The following is a 15215-nucleotide window of genomic DNA, read 5'->3' as shown; positions in this document are numbered from 1 at the left end:
CCAATAAAACTTCAATTCAAATGAATGGGTAAAAACACTCGCATGCAATGGAAAATACCAGCGCTGTATGTAAACATAGCCCAGGACCCGATCTGTGCACTTTACATAACTACACAGCTACGAAGGACTGCAAAGTGATGACATTATTGGTGATCAGAATTGACCTTTAAACCCACTCCTTGTTTCATTTGGTTGCCCTGTAATTCTAAATCACCCCTCTGTACCATGCACCCGTATCTGACTGTTATCCGGTGCTCTTGGTGCTCCGTTACTGTTTGTCTCACAAGATACATTGAACATCTTCCACTAGCTTCTTGCTGGGATCTTCTGCTGTTCTCTATTCAGCGCAAGCACTGGGTGCGTATGTGCAGGGAGGACCCGGATGAAGGCATGGCATGTACATCAATGGAAATGATAACCTACAGCAATACCCAGCAGTTTCGGACACTGGAGAGGATTGAGCCATGAGTTTTTAGGTCATTTCAGACCCAGCAGCTGGTTGTCTCTACTTGCTGTGAAGATGTGACGACTGTCAAGATAATTATTAGATATATGTCTGTCAATGAAGACTGCCGTCCCACGTACAGGATGTCTTTTAAAACAGAATTTTCTAACACTGAGAAATCCAAGAAACATTTTGTATCTAAAATGACAATATAAAGTAACAGAATAGTCATTTAAGAATACCTACAGCTAACCACACGGATATGTTTGAACTAGTGGGTTTCTCCCCCTCTAGTATTATGTGTGTTGTATTGGCGTATACATTTTCATATAAATGTTACATACACATAGAAAAATCTGCCAGTGTATGGCCAGCTTCAGGGTATGGGGCACAGGTGTGAAGCTGGCCATACACTGGCAGACTTTTCTATGTGTATGTAACATTTATACAACAATTTTCATCAATCTATTTGATGACTTGATGTGTCATTCAAAAGTACTTTAACAACTTGCCTACCGGGCACTTTCATTCCCTTCCTGCCCAGGCCAATTTTCAGATTCAGTGCTGTTGCACTTTGACTATTGCACAGTCATGAAATGCTGTACACATATGACATTTTTATAATTTTTTTAAGACCTGTAGAGCTTTCTTTTGATGGTATTAAATCACCACTGGGTTTTTTTACTTTTTGCTAAGCAAACAAAAAATACCAAAAAAAAAATTGTTTTTCTTAGTTTCTGTTATAAAATTTTGCAAACAGGTAATTGTTCTCTTTCACTGATGTGTGCTGATGAGGCTGCACTGATGGGTACTGATGAGACTGCACTAATAGGCAGCACTAATGGGCATTGATAGGCTACACTGATGGGCACTGACAAAGAGTCACTTATGAGGCGGTACTGATGAGCACTGACTGGTGGCACTGATGGACACTGACTGGCAGCACTGATGGACTCTGTTAGGGATGGGGGCTGCACTGGACTGCCTCTGATTTTTTAAATACATTTGCCAATTACCAGCTCTCCTCTTTCCTCATTCTGTGAAAGTGTGAGGAAAGTGCAGCCGATAACTGGCAACTGTATTTACATTGTGATCTGCTATGTCATTGGACACAGCTAATCACATGGTAAAATGGCGCTGTGATTGGCCCTTTACCATGTCATGTGATCAGCTGTGTCCAATGGACACAGCAATCACAGAGCTCGCTGGGTGTGCGCCCCAGGAGGCACAGTTTTGGAGGACATCATATGAAGCCCTCCTAGAACTAGACGACTGCACTGTAGCCAAGTGGATAAAATGTAAATGGCTTTTGACATTCCATTTTGGAATGAATGTAGTTCCCCGAATGAAAACGATATACACTGCCTTAAAATGAAAGTTATCGAATCCAATTCTTCCAGTGAATAGCTAGCTTTAGAATCTGAAAACAGGGTTTTCAAATAAGTAAATGGGGGCCATAGTACATATGTGCTGATCTAGCTGCAAGCAGGGCCAGATATACAGTTGAGCACAGTAAGCACCTCCCTGAGTAGAAATAGTCATCTGATATAAGGTTGTTTACACATTATCACAACATTGTAAGCCATAGGTTAAAGGCATTGTACACTTTTCAAATGTTTTCTTGTTTTACCTAAGTGTTAGTGTAGTGATATTCCCTTTGTCGTTTGTTTGGGTTATGTTGTAATGAAGGGCACAAATGTTGTGGGTGCAGTTTCATGGCTGATCAATTCCCCTGTGTCTAAGTATTCATTCACCTAGCTTGTCCCTAGAGCAACTTCTTGTTCTTGGATACACAGCATCCAGCGCATGCCTAGTCGTTTCCTCTTCATTGAATCACAAATGTGGGAGCGCTATTATGATGAAACACATATTTTCCAGCACGTGTTAAACATGTATTATGCTGTCCTTGGACAGTTATTTTCTTTTCGTTCAGATTCCTCCATCCACACAAATGAGGTGGATGAAGGAATCCCCCTGCTGGGACATTCAGTTCTGACAGTGACTCCCACAGCTGTCAGAATATACTGATCAGCAGCTGCAGCTTGTTGGCTGACTGGTGGGGCATTTTCCAAAGCTCTCCTTTGACAGAGGTCAATCAACCGATTTGAACTCTGTTGAGCAGCATTGGCCTTGGGTGATCGCAGCAGAAGTGGGAGCGGGTACCTGTCAAATTTGCGTACCCGCTCCCCTAAGGTGCCAATCCTTAATGGGGAGCGGAGGACAAAGACTTCAAGCGGAACTTCCCCCTTTTGGGTGGAGCTCCGCTTTAATTAGATCTCATACAGACAGAACAATTACTGTTTAGGCCTCACCTGCAGAGTACTAGACTAAGGGACCTAGGGATTGTGGGGTATGTAGTTTCTTCATAGGAAATGTTAGTTCTCATACTACAGTCAGAGGTCATGCATTAATATGTGTAGTGCCATGTAGCCTTCTGTCACAGGAATGTGAAGATTTACTCTGCTATAGGCTGTACGTCCAAGGCAACAAATGACACCATGAAACTTCATGGCCAATGCACATCTTATGCAGGTGAAGAACACAAGGTGCAGAAAGGAACGTTTTTATAAAGGCTTCAAGACTAGCAAAACCAAGAAATGCAATGTGTTAAACAGGTCAAGTAGGGGTGTAAAATGAGGTCACAAAGCATGTGCCTAAGTTCCAGTAAAGAAAACGTGGCCCCGTCTTTCAGGATTTTATCTAGAGGCTGTGCTGCACCAGGCACTCTGCACAATGAACAGCTGGGAATAGCAATATTGTAGGCAAGAATAAAAGAACCCAAAACTGTCATAATAAAGAAAAAAAAAATCTGCCCCTACCTCCCACATCCTTCCCCTTTGTCATATTTTACTTTTCAGAACTACGGGTGCTTTTTCATTTAGGTATGGGTATATTGAAGGCATCAACGGTTTCTGTCGTCTGGGTTGGCATAGAGCACACAGGAAAGCCACTAACCTTTACCGAGCAGCAGACCAAAAACATTAGCCTTTGTGACCCCAAAACAGATGCCGTGTCATTATGTTTCATTCTCAGGCGAGTCCTTTCCAAATGTACTCTTTGTTAACTCTTAAATATGAAATGCACATAATATCCTTGTATTGCGGCGATCCTAATCTGTATTCAGCACCCTGGACAGGGCACGGGACATTTGGCAGCCTGTCTCCTATATATTCATTAGGCAAGCTGCTGCAGTCAGCTGCTTTGACTTCACAGAGTTTTACGAAGAAAAATGCCTTTGATAAGCTAACCCAAATGGACTGCTGGTAATATTCTGCATACTTTAAGGAAAATATCTAATTGCTGAAGTGGATTGGATTTTACTTGTATTAGAGCCAATAGAGTATATGGGTCTCATTTTTGCAACAAAGAAACTTTCTTTACTTTCTACTTTTTTTAAACTTTTTTATTTTCTTTTTAACCTCCCTGGCGGTGTGATTATTTCAGATTTTTGGTGCTGAAAGCAGTACCATTATTTTGCATGGAAATTTGGCGTTTTATATTGTAGGCCTTTAATTCTTAGGAATAACTCACTGAAATCTGTCCGAACAAGAGTCTAGTAAACATCCCGGGTATGATAAAACTTGAAACATGAAATCATAAATTATAATTTAATAAATAATCATAAAAAATAATAATACATTTCATTCAATAACATAATCAAACCAAAAACACTGAAATTTGAACTATAGCGCCAAGTTCGCACATCACTGAGCAAAGTCGCAAAATCGTTTTCAGTGTCTGATGACGAATTTCCCCACGAATCATTATCACTCAATTCTGCAAGTGGTTCTGATTTACTATCGCTGTTCTCTAGCCGGTCTAAAACCACTTTTGACTTAAAGGGACGCTTTTTGGACGCCATGGACGTTTCTCATTTTACAGGCAGAAAGAACAGTCAAAATGCAGGCAGGGCACAGGACAAAGCACTCGGGATAAAATGTATGTGAAATGGTTTGATTCAGGAATGTTTTACTTTGTGATTTTAGTGAATTTAGTGAATGTCACTTCTTGTCATTTTCAAATTTCCCGCCGTTCCGTCCCCCGTACGTCCCGACGTCGCAGGGAATGGAACCCAGAAGACAGATGCCGGCATCCGCCAGATTACATTGCCGGGGACACTGCAGGGGGGACATCGCAGGAGCGCAGGACAAGGTAAGTGACTGAGGGATCGCGGAGCAGCGCCGCATGGTAAGCCCGAGTGTAGCTCAGGGTTACCGCTTGTGGTACTGAAACTTTACCCCGAGCTACACTCGGGAATACCGCCAGGGAGGTTAAGGAGGCTAACGTTTCAGTTCCACAAGGCTTCACATGACCAGTGCCTTACCTAAGGATTGTAAAAATTGCTTTCTAGCAAAGGATGCCCTTTGAACACCTTTCTGTAACATTTCCCAATATAATGTAGTTTTATAGTCAAATTCAGGTGCTTTGACTTTAATTTTGTATTTTCTTTTTTTGAGTATCCGTTCAATCCTGGTGCCCATCCTGTGGCTCTTTGGCACTTATTGTACAGACTTCAGCTTCTCTGCATAGAGTAGCCTGTGTTTTAAGTATTCAGGCTTGGTTCACACTTGCCTGCAGCCTGCATGCTGGCTGGGGGTGCAGGAATCGCACCTGTTCCTGCAAATACCCACAGCCAAAATGTGCTGCTGTTCTTTGAATGGCACTCCCACGCATCCCAGCCCGCAGTGCGTTTTGCAGGAACTGCAGGGAAATCTCTTGGTCAAAAAGACCATGCGGTTTCCCTACAGCTGCGTTTTTGAAAAGGCAAATTTTTCCTGCAGGAAACGCAGACACAGAAGCCAATTCAAGCCCATTCAAGCTCCGAGCAAATTTGGGCCACACAGCCTGCAATAGTGTGAACCAAGACTTATGCCCCGTACACACGATAAGAAAACTTACGAAAAATTTTGCAGAACCACTGATCGAACGATTTTCTCTTCGTTGATGAGCAGGATGTTTTAACCGATAACGATATTGTGAATGAAAAAATCCGGTTGAACAACAGTGAAAAATGTTGTCGTTTCACATACGAATGACTGATTTTCTATGCGGTGGTATGACGGTTGTACAAAAAAAAAATCTATCAAGCGCTATCACGCATGAGCAGAAACAGAAGATGACCCGGATGTTTATGTCCAAGGAATCTTCGTAAACACGAACGAAAAATCAAAATATTAAAAGTAGATTGGCCTAATGAGATCATGAAACCAGAATTCTGTATATTATATTTTATGTATCACTAGTTATGTATATAGATAATGTAATAAACGATATTATACTCATTGCTGGTAATTGTTGTGTATATCGCTCGTTCTGGTTGGAAGGGCATGGCTACAAGATCACACGCACAAGGAGCGAACACCTCTCAGTCGTCGGATGACCGATCGGTCGATTTTTTAATTGTGTATTCCCACCTTTACTCAAGCCCCTGAAGGAAAAAAAATCCTTAGAGTTGCTTTTATTAGTTAAATAACTTTGGTTTATTTCTTTCAAAATATATAACTTTTTTCTGTGCTTTTTATCCCTTTTTTTTCTATTTCTTCTCTCTGCCAAGAGAAATCTTAAATGTAGAAAGCGCAAATGAGAAAACATTGATTTGTAAAGGGGGTGAAGTAGAAATGATCTCTATCAGTTCCTTATGTTTTGTCTCCAGTCTATAATCTCATTGTTTCGTGTATATACCGCGCACGTTTTGGCTCACACGCATGTCAATGGATCTATATAGTTTCCTTTTCACAGCAAACTACAGCAGGTAGATGTGAATGAGCCACAGAAGAAAGGGATTTGTACTTGACATGCATTTTCATGCAGCAAAATGCATGGCTTTTCCTGCATCAAAACAGACAAGTGTACAGAGGTCCAAAGTGTTACAGCATGTCCCTAGTCTTCAACAGCTCTTATAGTGTGGCCCCTAAATCTGACCCTCGTAGCATGCCTTTAGACTCCTATTGCATGTCTGTACTCTGAGAACTTACAGAAGAACTAGATTTACTGAGTAGTATGTGTGATTATGTCAAAGACCTCCTATATAAAGTTGACCACCACTGCTCTAAACCCCTGCGTTTGTTCACACATTGCGACGCAGGACTCACCAAGCAATAAAATGATTAAAAAGCTAGACAGTCCTATCGCGATCCAGTGCTGTGCCCGTCTGCAGCGGCACTGATCTCTGTTCCTCTCCTCCCAGGACACAAAGACAGCAGCCGGAGCCATTGGCTGCTACTGCTGTCAATCAAATCCTGCGAGGAGGTAGTGGGCCGAGCCGCGCTGTGTGTCTATGGACGCACACAGCCCAGCTTGAGATTGAGCTCACGGGTGTTCCTCCGTAGCAAGTGTTTTGCTATGGGGGCACACACAGAAGACGAAGAGCCGAGAGCACTGGCTGGGGACCCCAGAAGAGGAGGTTCAGGGCCGCTTTTTGCACAGAGCTGGTGAGTATGCCATGTTTATTATTTTAGAACAAACACATTAAGGCTTTCCAATCAATTTAAGGTAGTATTAAACCCACATTCTTTAGCTTAACACACTGAGCCCCATAAAATAAACATTCCCCAATAAACTTTCTACAATTTTTACCTAAGCACTCGCAATTTACAACTTTCAATTCTGCTGGCTCTTGCTCTCTCAGTGCAGTTCTCTGAACTTCTGGTCTTCACAGGAAAGAGTGGGCACTGCAATCTCAAATCAGTTTGTTAGCTGAAAGAGGAAGAAGGAACAGGGTTGTGCTTTGCCATCCTAGGCTTTGGGGCTGTGGGTTTCTATTGATGCACACAGTGTACTAGGATGTTGCAAGAGAAAGCAGCCACCCTGAAACAGGAAATCTGGGGAAGTGGTCATAACTTAAATTTTAACAGGAACATAGGCAAGGATTAACCACTCTAGTACCGTGTTATAGCTGAAAGACAGCTACAGCGTGGCTCTCTTGTTCTGGGAGGGACATCCTCCCACTCACCACCTGGGGTGCGCTCTGTGACTGCTGTGTCTTTTGGATAGAGCTGACCACAGATACAGCTGACTACCGATCGTGGACCCCAAAGTCGTATGACAAGTCACACAAGTGTGAATGGACTATTAATGTGAACTAGATAAGTCTGCAGATTTACAGTGTGTAGTTATGATTCCAAGGTGCTTTTTTCTTCTTTTATCTGTATTATTTTTCAAGTGAAGTTTGTCTTGACGGTGAGCCTGACTTGGTTTAAAATGTGCCGTGCATGCATCTGTGTTATTCTTCAGACTAGTCCCTGTGCCCCTGTAGTGGCCCTAGGATCCTAGAGCCACACTCTACACAGGGCTTTGACATATCCCTAGGTCAGCATTAGGTCTCGCCCCCAGATAGCATAAACCCTACCACCTAAGATTCATCTCTGACTTGCCAGAGCCTCTACTGCCCTCCGACCGTTGAATGACCGTAGGTAGGGTTCAATCTTTTGTCCTTGGAAATGTAAAATTAAAGCAAATATATCTTTATGAACATGTGACAAGTATACTTTAAGATGAAGTGGTAAAAACATACTAGAATAAAGGGGAATTTCAGCCAAAGAGTTGCATTCGCAATTGATTTACATACATACTGTAAGAAAATTCACAAAAAAAACAAAACCAGCACTCAAATCTTCATGCTTTATGGAAGCACGGAATCTGTCATTTCCTGAGGTGCAGCCCTTGAAAGATTGGGAAATCTTGATACTGACAAAAGAAAGCAAAGAAAGGGCGCACTCTCCTCATGCATTACCGTGGCAAAACACAAATTCATTAAAATGCATAAAAAGTGCATACTCACAAACCAAAGGAGATAAGAAAGCAGAGTCAAAGAACAAATTCTGTCAGTCCCAGACAGCGGGGAACCCTAGATATGATAAACTAACGCATTTCGGGAGTCGAACTCCCTTCCTCAGGGCTTGGGAAGGAAGGGAGTTCGACTCCTGAACCACGTTATCTTATCATATCTAGGGTTCCCCACTGTCTGGGACTGACATAATTTGTTCTTTGACTCTGCTTTCTTGTCAGTCCCAGACAGCGGGGAACCCTAGATATGATAAGCTAACGTGGTTCAGGAGTCGAACTCCCTTCCTTCCCAAGCTCTGAGGAAGGGAGTTTGACTCCCGAAATGCGTTAGCTTATCATATCTAGGGTTCCCCGCTGTCTGGGAATGACAGAATTGGTTCTTTGACTCTGCTTTCTTATCTCCTTTGGTTTGTGAGTATGCACTTTTTATGCATTTTAATAAATTTGTTTTTTGCCACGGTAATGCACGAGGAGAGTGCGCCCGTTCTTTGCTTTCTTTTGTACATACATACTGTATATAGGATCTGGTTTATTTGCCTACGTTATTTTGATTCTGTTCAACCAGTCTTGTGATTTACACCCCTCTACCACACTCTTACCAGGAGGGTGATACCGTTATTCCCTGCTTCAGCTTTGCGGCTTCCCCCGCCCAATGGATTTTGAAAAATGTTTACATTGCATTTGCCTGATGTGCAGAAAGCTTCAGAACGGTCAATGATCATGTTAGAGTGGCATAAGTGTACAAATCAAAACACTGTCTGCATATAAGTTTTCAAAGTGTTACTAAACCCATAACAGTAAAATCAGTCTGTATATGCAGTAAAGCATGCTTGTTATACTCACTGTGGAACCTAAGGGGTTAATCCTCTGCATTGTGTAAAAAGGCTGTTTGATCTTGTCTTCTCAGATCCTCCCCTTCTTCCAGTGCCCCCCTCTTTATCTCCTGAAAAGACATATTGTGTGGAGTCACTCTGCACATGCTCAGATTGGTGTACATTGCTAGAGAGGTTTGTTTGGTTTTTTTTTACCAGCACAGTGTCAATCAGCACTGTCCAGACAGAGGTCAGGGGTTCTGTATCCTCCTAGAGCAGAAAGAAAACTGCTCCTACAAGCTTTAACCAGTGCTTTGCTGAACACTGATATAAGTCACAAGACTGCTGTAACTGCTGATGAGTAAAGGTATTCAGCAGTTTGTTTACTAAAATAATTGCATTTCCATGTTGTGTGTACTGTGGGAGACCTGATATAGTGAATGCAGGGTCCTGGGAGACCAGATATAGTGAATGCAGGATCAGGGGAGACCAGATATAGTGAGTGCAGGGTCCTGGGAGACAAGATATAGTGAATGCAGGATCAGGGGAGACCAGATATAGTGAGTGCAGGGTCCGGGGAGACCAGATATAGTGAATGCAGGATCAGGGGAGACCAGATATAGTGAGTGCAGGGTCCGGGGAGACCAGATATAGTGAATGCAGGGTCCTGGGAGACCAGATATAGTGAATGCAGGGTCTGGGGAGACCAGATATAGTGAATGCAGGGTCGGGGAGACCGGATATAGTGAATGCAGGGTCCGGGGAGACCGGATATAGTGAATGCAGGGTCCGGGGAGACCGGATATAGTGAATGCAGGGTCCGGGGAGACCGGATATAGTGAATGCAGGGTCCGGGGAGACCAGATATAGTGAATGCAGGGTCCGGGGAGACCAGATATAGTGAATGCAGGGTCCTGGGTTTAGTAACACTTTAAATCTTTTGGCAGGTAGATCAGTTCTTATATATTTTTATTGTGCATTTAGTTATTTGTAAGGTCCACTGCGATGGGGATGTGAATATTTAAAACTCTGTTGTACACTGGAAAATGCCACAGAATAACTTGTATAAATATGTGAAACTAATCATTCTTTTGACTGACAGTTATACTGTTTCACATAATTCACCTCTAGATCTGTCTTTTCAATTTTAGAGCACATCACGCACCTTGAGGTTTATATTGCCACACTGGAAAAGCTATCATCAAACTGCCGGGACAATGGAGAGGAAGCTCTGAGCAATGCTTTCAGTGCCTTTGCTGAGTTGTCCAAGGAATTGTTGACACCCATGAAGAACATGGTATGGTTTAAAGGAACAGTACAGTACATTTTCAGTGAGGTGATGATGTTGTTAATACTGCAGCAAATGTCTTAATCTGTAAATCTAGTCAAACTATAGACATTCATATTATTACATTTTCATATTGTGTAACAAGTAGTAATTGAGTTTACTTCACTGACCCCTGTAGCTGCAGGCACTTTGGAACAATTCATCTTCAAAGTTCAGACTTGGAAGTAATCCAGGTCTTTCTCTCAGCAGTTCATCTCATCCTACTCCCTCCTACTCAGCAGCTCAGCTCACCGTGCCCTCCTCCTAGCAGTGACTCAGTAGTTCAGCTCCCCCTTCCCTGCAGTGGTTCAGTAGCTCAGTCCCTGCTCTCACTGCCAGCAGTGACTCAGCAGCTCAGTTTATCCAGCTACCCCCTTCCAGCTGTTACTCAGCAGCAGCTGAGCTTACCCTCTAAGCCAGGGGTGTCAAACTGGTGGCCCTCCAGCTGTTGCAAAACTATAAGTCCCATCATGCCTCTACATGTGGGAGTCATGCTTGTAACTGTCAATCTTGCAATGCCTCATGGGGCTTGTAGTTTGGCAATAGCTGGAGGGCTGCCAGTTTGACACCCATGCTCTAAGCAGTTACCCTGCTTCTTTCTTACAGCAAAGGCTCAGAAGCTCAGCTCTCTTTGCTATCCCCTTCCAGCAGTGACCCAGCAGCTCAGCTGTCTTTGCTATCCCCTTCCAGCAGTGACCAAGCAGCTCAGCTCACCTTGCTTCCCCTCCCAGCAGTGACTTTGGAGATTAACCACTATAGGAAGCCCTTTGCCCTTTCTCATTTCACCAACACACTTTAACAACTGCTGAGATAAGCAGCCACACAAGGGGTGCATTGCTTTCAGTGAGTAGTGAGTAGGCCAGCCCATAGACTGCCATATTGAGGAAGAGTAGATAAAGCATATCTTACCCCCAAAACAAAATTGTAATATATTGCAGATTATTATTCATTAGTGGCTCTTTGATTTTTCTCTTTTAAGGCATTTTTTTTCTTTTTCCTTTATTTTCACATCACGGTGTGTGTCCAGCAACACACTTCTTGTCTTAGGGTGTCTCCACTCTGAATGAAGAGGCAACGGAGACACCCTTGGACAGCAGCATTGTCTGGAGATGGTAGTGTCAGGTGAATTAGTAGATTTGGATGAGCTTTCATAAGTGAATAAAGAAATTTGGTTAAATGGGTCGGGTTCAGCTGGCAGCACTGCCCATTAAATGCGATTGGGGGGGAGATAGTTTTGCTGTCCTGTGATGCAACAACCTTATCAGCTGCCTTTGCAAATTAAAAGAGAGTGGTTGGGAATGGTAAAAGGCGGCTCATTCACATGTTTTTGCCACCCCTTAGGCGCATGGGCAAACAGGGCTTTACTGGCCAGTTGAATATTAAGGATAAAAACAAAAAAACGTTTACCTTATAAACAGGTAGGAAATGTGAGTGCTCTAAAAAATGTTAAAAGCACAAAGGTAACCAAAATAAACCTTGATAAATACAATATAAAAGGAGGTGCAGCGCTAATTGTATAAAATCAACTAAAATATATATATATATTTAAAAGCGAAGTTCATTAGTAAAAACAGTTCTTTTTCTGGAAACCGGTGTCCGTGCAATAGTTGTGTAAGTAATGCGCACTCACCGGACGCGCGTATAAAATGCGCCTGTAAATATTACTCCAGAAGTCATCAAGGTAAGTCAGGAACTAAGATGTCTTCCCTCTAAAGCAGCGGTTCTCAACCTGGGGGTCGCGACCCCTTTGGGGGTCGAACGACCATTTCCCAGGGGTCGCCTAAGACCATCGGAAAACACATATTTCCGATGGTCTTAGGAACCGAGACACCGCTCCTCTGACTCAGTCGATGTGTGGGCGGGATGATACGCTGCCCTGTCACCTGGCCACACCTCCGGGATCCCTCAACAACTCCGCCTCCTCGCCGCTGATTGGCCACCGGAACTGTAGCTCAGGAGAGGCACACAGGCGGCCAATCACCAGCGAGGAGGTGGGGCTTGGAGAGGAGGAGCCGAGCTGCAGCGCGCGTAGATCTAAGAAGATCGAGGGAACTGCCGGAGTAAGTGAAGAGGAGAGCGGCCAGAGAAGGAAGACAGCTGACAGGTAAGTGAGAGAGCGAGCCCAGGCTGGAACAGGGGTCAGCAAGGTAAGTATCATTGGTGTCAGTGGGAGGAATAGTGCCCCATCATTTGTGTGACTAATACCGACAATGGGGCACTATTTCTCCCCCCCCGCACTGACACCAATGATGGGGCACTATTCCTCCCCCCACTGACACCAACGATGGGGCACTATTCCTCCCCCCACTGACACCAACGATGGGGCACTATTCCTCCCCCCACCGACACCAACGATGGGGCACTATTCCCCCCCCCCACTGACACCAATGATGGGGCACTATTCCCCCCCCTGACCCCAAAGATGGGGCACTATTTCCCCCTCCACCACACTGACATCAATGATGGGGCACTATTCCTCCCAATGACACCAACGATGGGGCACTATTCCCCCCACTGACACCAACGATGGGGCACTATTCCCCCCACTGACACCAACGATGGGGCACTATTCCCCCCACTGACACCAACGATGGGGCACTATTCCCCCCACTGACACCAACGATGGGGCACTATTCCCCCCACTGACACCAACGATGGGGCACTATTCCCCCCACTGACACCAACGATGGGGCACTATTCCCCCCACTGACACCAACGATGGGGCACTATTCCCCCCACTGACACCAACGATGGGGCACTATTCCCCCCACTGACACCAACGATGGGGCACTATTCCCCCCACTGACACCAACGATGGGGCACTATTCCCCCCACTGACACCAACGATGGGGCACTATTCCCCCCACTGACACCAACGATGGGGCACTATTCCCCCCACTGACACCAACGATGGGGCACTATTCCCCCCACTGACACCAACGATGGGGCACTATTCCCCCCACTGACACCAACGATGGGGCACTATTCCCCCCACTGACACCAACGATGGGGCACTATTCCCCCCACTGACACCAACGATGGGGCACTATTCCCCCCACTGACACCAACGATGGGGCACTATTCCCCCCACTGACACCAACGATGGGGCACTATTCCCCCCACTGACACCAACGATGGGGCACTATTCCCCCCACTGACACCAACGATGGGGCACTATTCCCCCCACTGACACCAACGATGGGGCATTATTCCCCCCACTGACACCAACGATGGGGCACTATTCCCCCCACTGACACCAACGATGGGGCACTATTCCCCCCACTGACACCAACGATGGGGCACTATTCCCCCCACTGACACCAACGATGGGGCACTATTCCCCCCACTGACACCAACGATGGGGCACTATTCATCCCACTGACATCAGTGATGGGGCACTACTCCTTCCACTGACACCAACGATGTGGCACTAGTCCTCCCACTGCAAAATTACAGTTATGAAGTAGCAACGAAAATAATTTTATGGTTGGGGGTCACCACAACATGAGGAACTGTATTAAGGGGTCGCGGCATTAGAAAGGTTGAGAACCACTGCTCTAAGGGATGGATGGTCATCAAACAGGATCCTGGGGCTCCAATCATCCCAGATCAGGCACTTGTTCTGATCTCACTGGCTACCACTGGATCCAGGACAATCCCTCCAGAGAAGTATCTGTGTGTTGGGAGATGTTGATGAAGTTACAAAGTTAGGAGAGCTAGTGAAGAAAGTCCAGCATCCTCCGCCTGTCTGGAGCGGGTAGTGTCAGGTGAATTAGTAGATTTGGATGAGCTTTACATAAGTGACTAAAGAAATTTGGTTAAATGGGTCGGTTTCAGCTGGCAGCACTATCCATTAAATGCGATTGGGGGGGGGGGGTAGTTGTGCTGTGATGCAACAACCTTATCAGCTGCCATTGCAACTTAACCACAAGCCTACAGGGCACCTATACCCCCTTCCTGCCCAGGCCAATTTCCAGCTTTCAGCGCTGTCACGCTTTCAATGACAATTGCGCGGTCATGCAACACTGTACCCATATGACATTTTTATCGTTTTTTTGTGACAGATAGAGCTTTATTTTGGTGGTATTTAATCACTTCTGAGTTTTTTGTTTTGTCTTAAACAAACCAAAAACCACTGAAAATTTTGAAAAAAAAACGTTTTTTTCTTAGTTTTTTGTTATAAAATTTTGTAAATAAGTGATTTTTCTCCTTCACTGATGTGCGCTAATGTGGGTGCAGTGATGGGCACTGATAGGCTGCACTGATGGACACTGGTAGGTGGCACTGATGTGCACTGATTAGGAGGCACAGGTAGGTGGCACTGATGGGCATTGACAGGCATCACTGATGGGCACTGAAAGGCAGTACTCATATATGGCACTGACTGGCACTGTTAGGCGACACTGACTGGCACTGTTAGGTGGCACTGACTGGCACTGTTAGGTGGCACTAATAGGCAGCACTGACGAGCACTGTTAGGAGGCACTGATGCACACTGATAGGTGACACTGACTGGCACTGATAGGTGGCACTGATTGGCTGCACTGATAGGTGGCACTGACTGGCATTGATAGGTGGCACTGACTGGCACTGATGGGTGACACTGAAAGGCAGCTCAGATGGGCACTGATATGTGACATTGATGTGCACTGGTAGGCACTGAAATGTGGCACTGATGTGGCACTGATGGGCACTAGCAGGTGGCATTGATGAGCACTGAGAGCTGGCACTGATGGACACTGACAGGTGGCACTGCTGGGGCTACACAGATCACCAGGGCACACTGATCATCAGTGTACATGTCCCCTCCGAGGAATGCCGATTACCGGCTCTCCTCTCCTCACGA

At 45.0% G+C, this 15215-nt stretch overlaps 1 protein-coding gene across 2 annotated transcripts in view; it reads left to right on the top strand.

Moving 5' to 3' along the window:
• Window positions 1–15215, top strand: part of LOC149465755 (arf-GAP with SH3 domain, ANK repeat and PH domain-containing protein 1-like) — a 260620-nt gene that overhangs the window by 135895 nt on the left and 109510 nt on the right. For both annotated transcript variants that reach the window (XM_089673263.1, XM_089673262.1), the window contains exon 3: window positions 10194–10339. In XM_089673263.1, the coding sequence (XP_089529389.1) occupies window positions 10194–10339 (146 nt within the window). The remainder of the gene's footprint in view (window positions 1–10193; window positions 10340–15215) is intronic.

The sequence above is a fragment of the Staurois parvus genome, unplaced genomic scaffold (genome assembly GCF_062004578.1).
Source record: "Staurois parvus isolate SC_StPar_1 unplaced genomic scaffold, SC_StPar_1.0 ptg000137l, whole genome shotgun sequence".
Lineage (NCBI taxonomy): Eukaryota > Metazoa > Chordata > Amphibia > Anura > Ranidae > Staurois > Staurois parvus.
The sequence above is the reverse complement of the archived record's forward strand: the minus strand, read 5'-3'. Positions and strand labels throughout refer to the sequence as shown.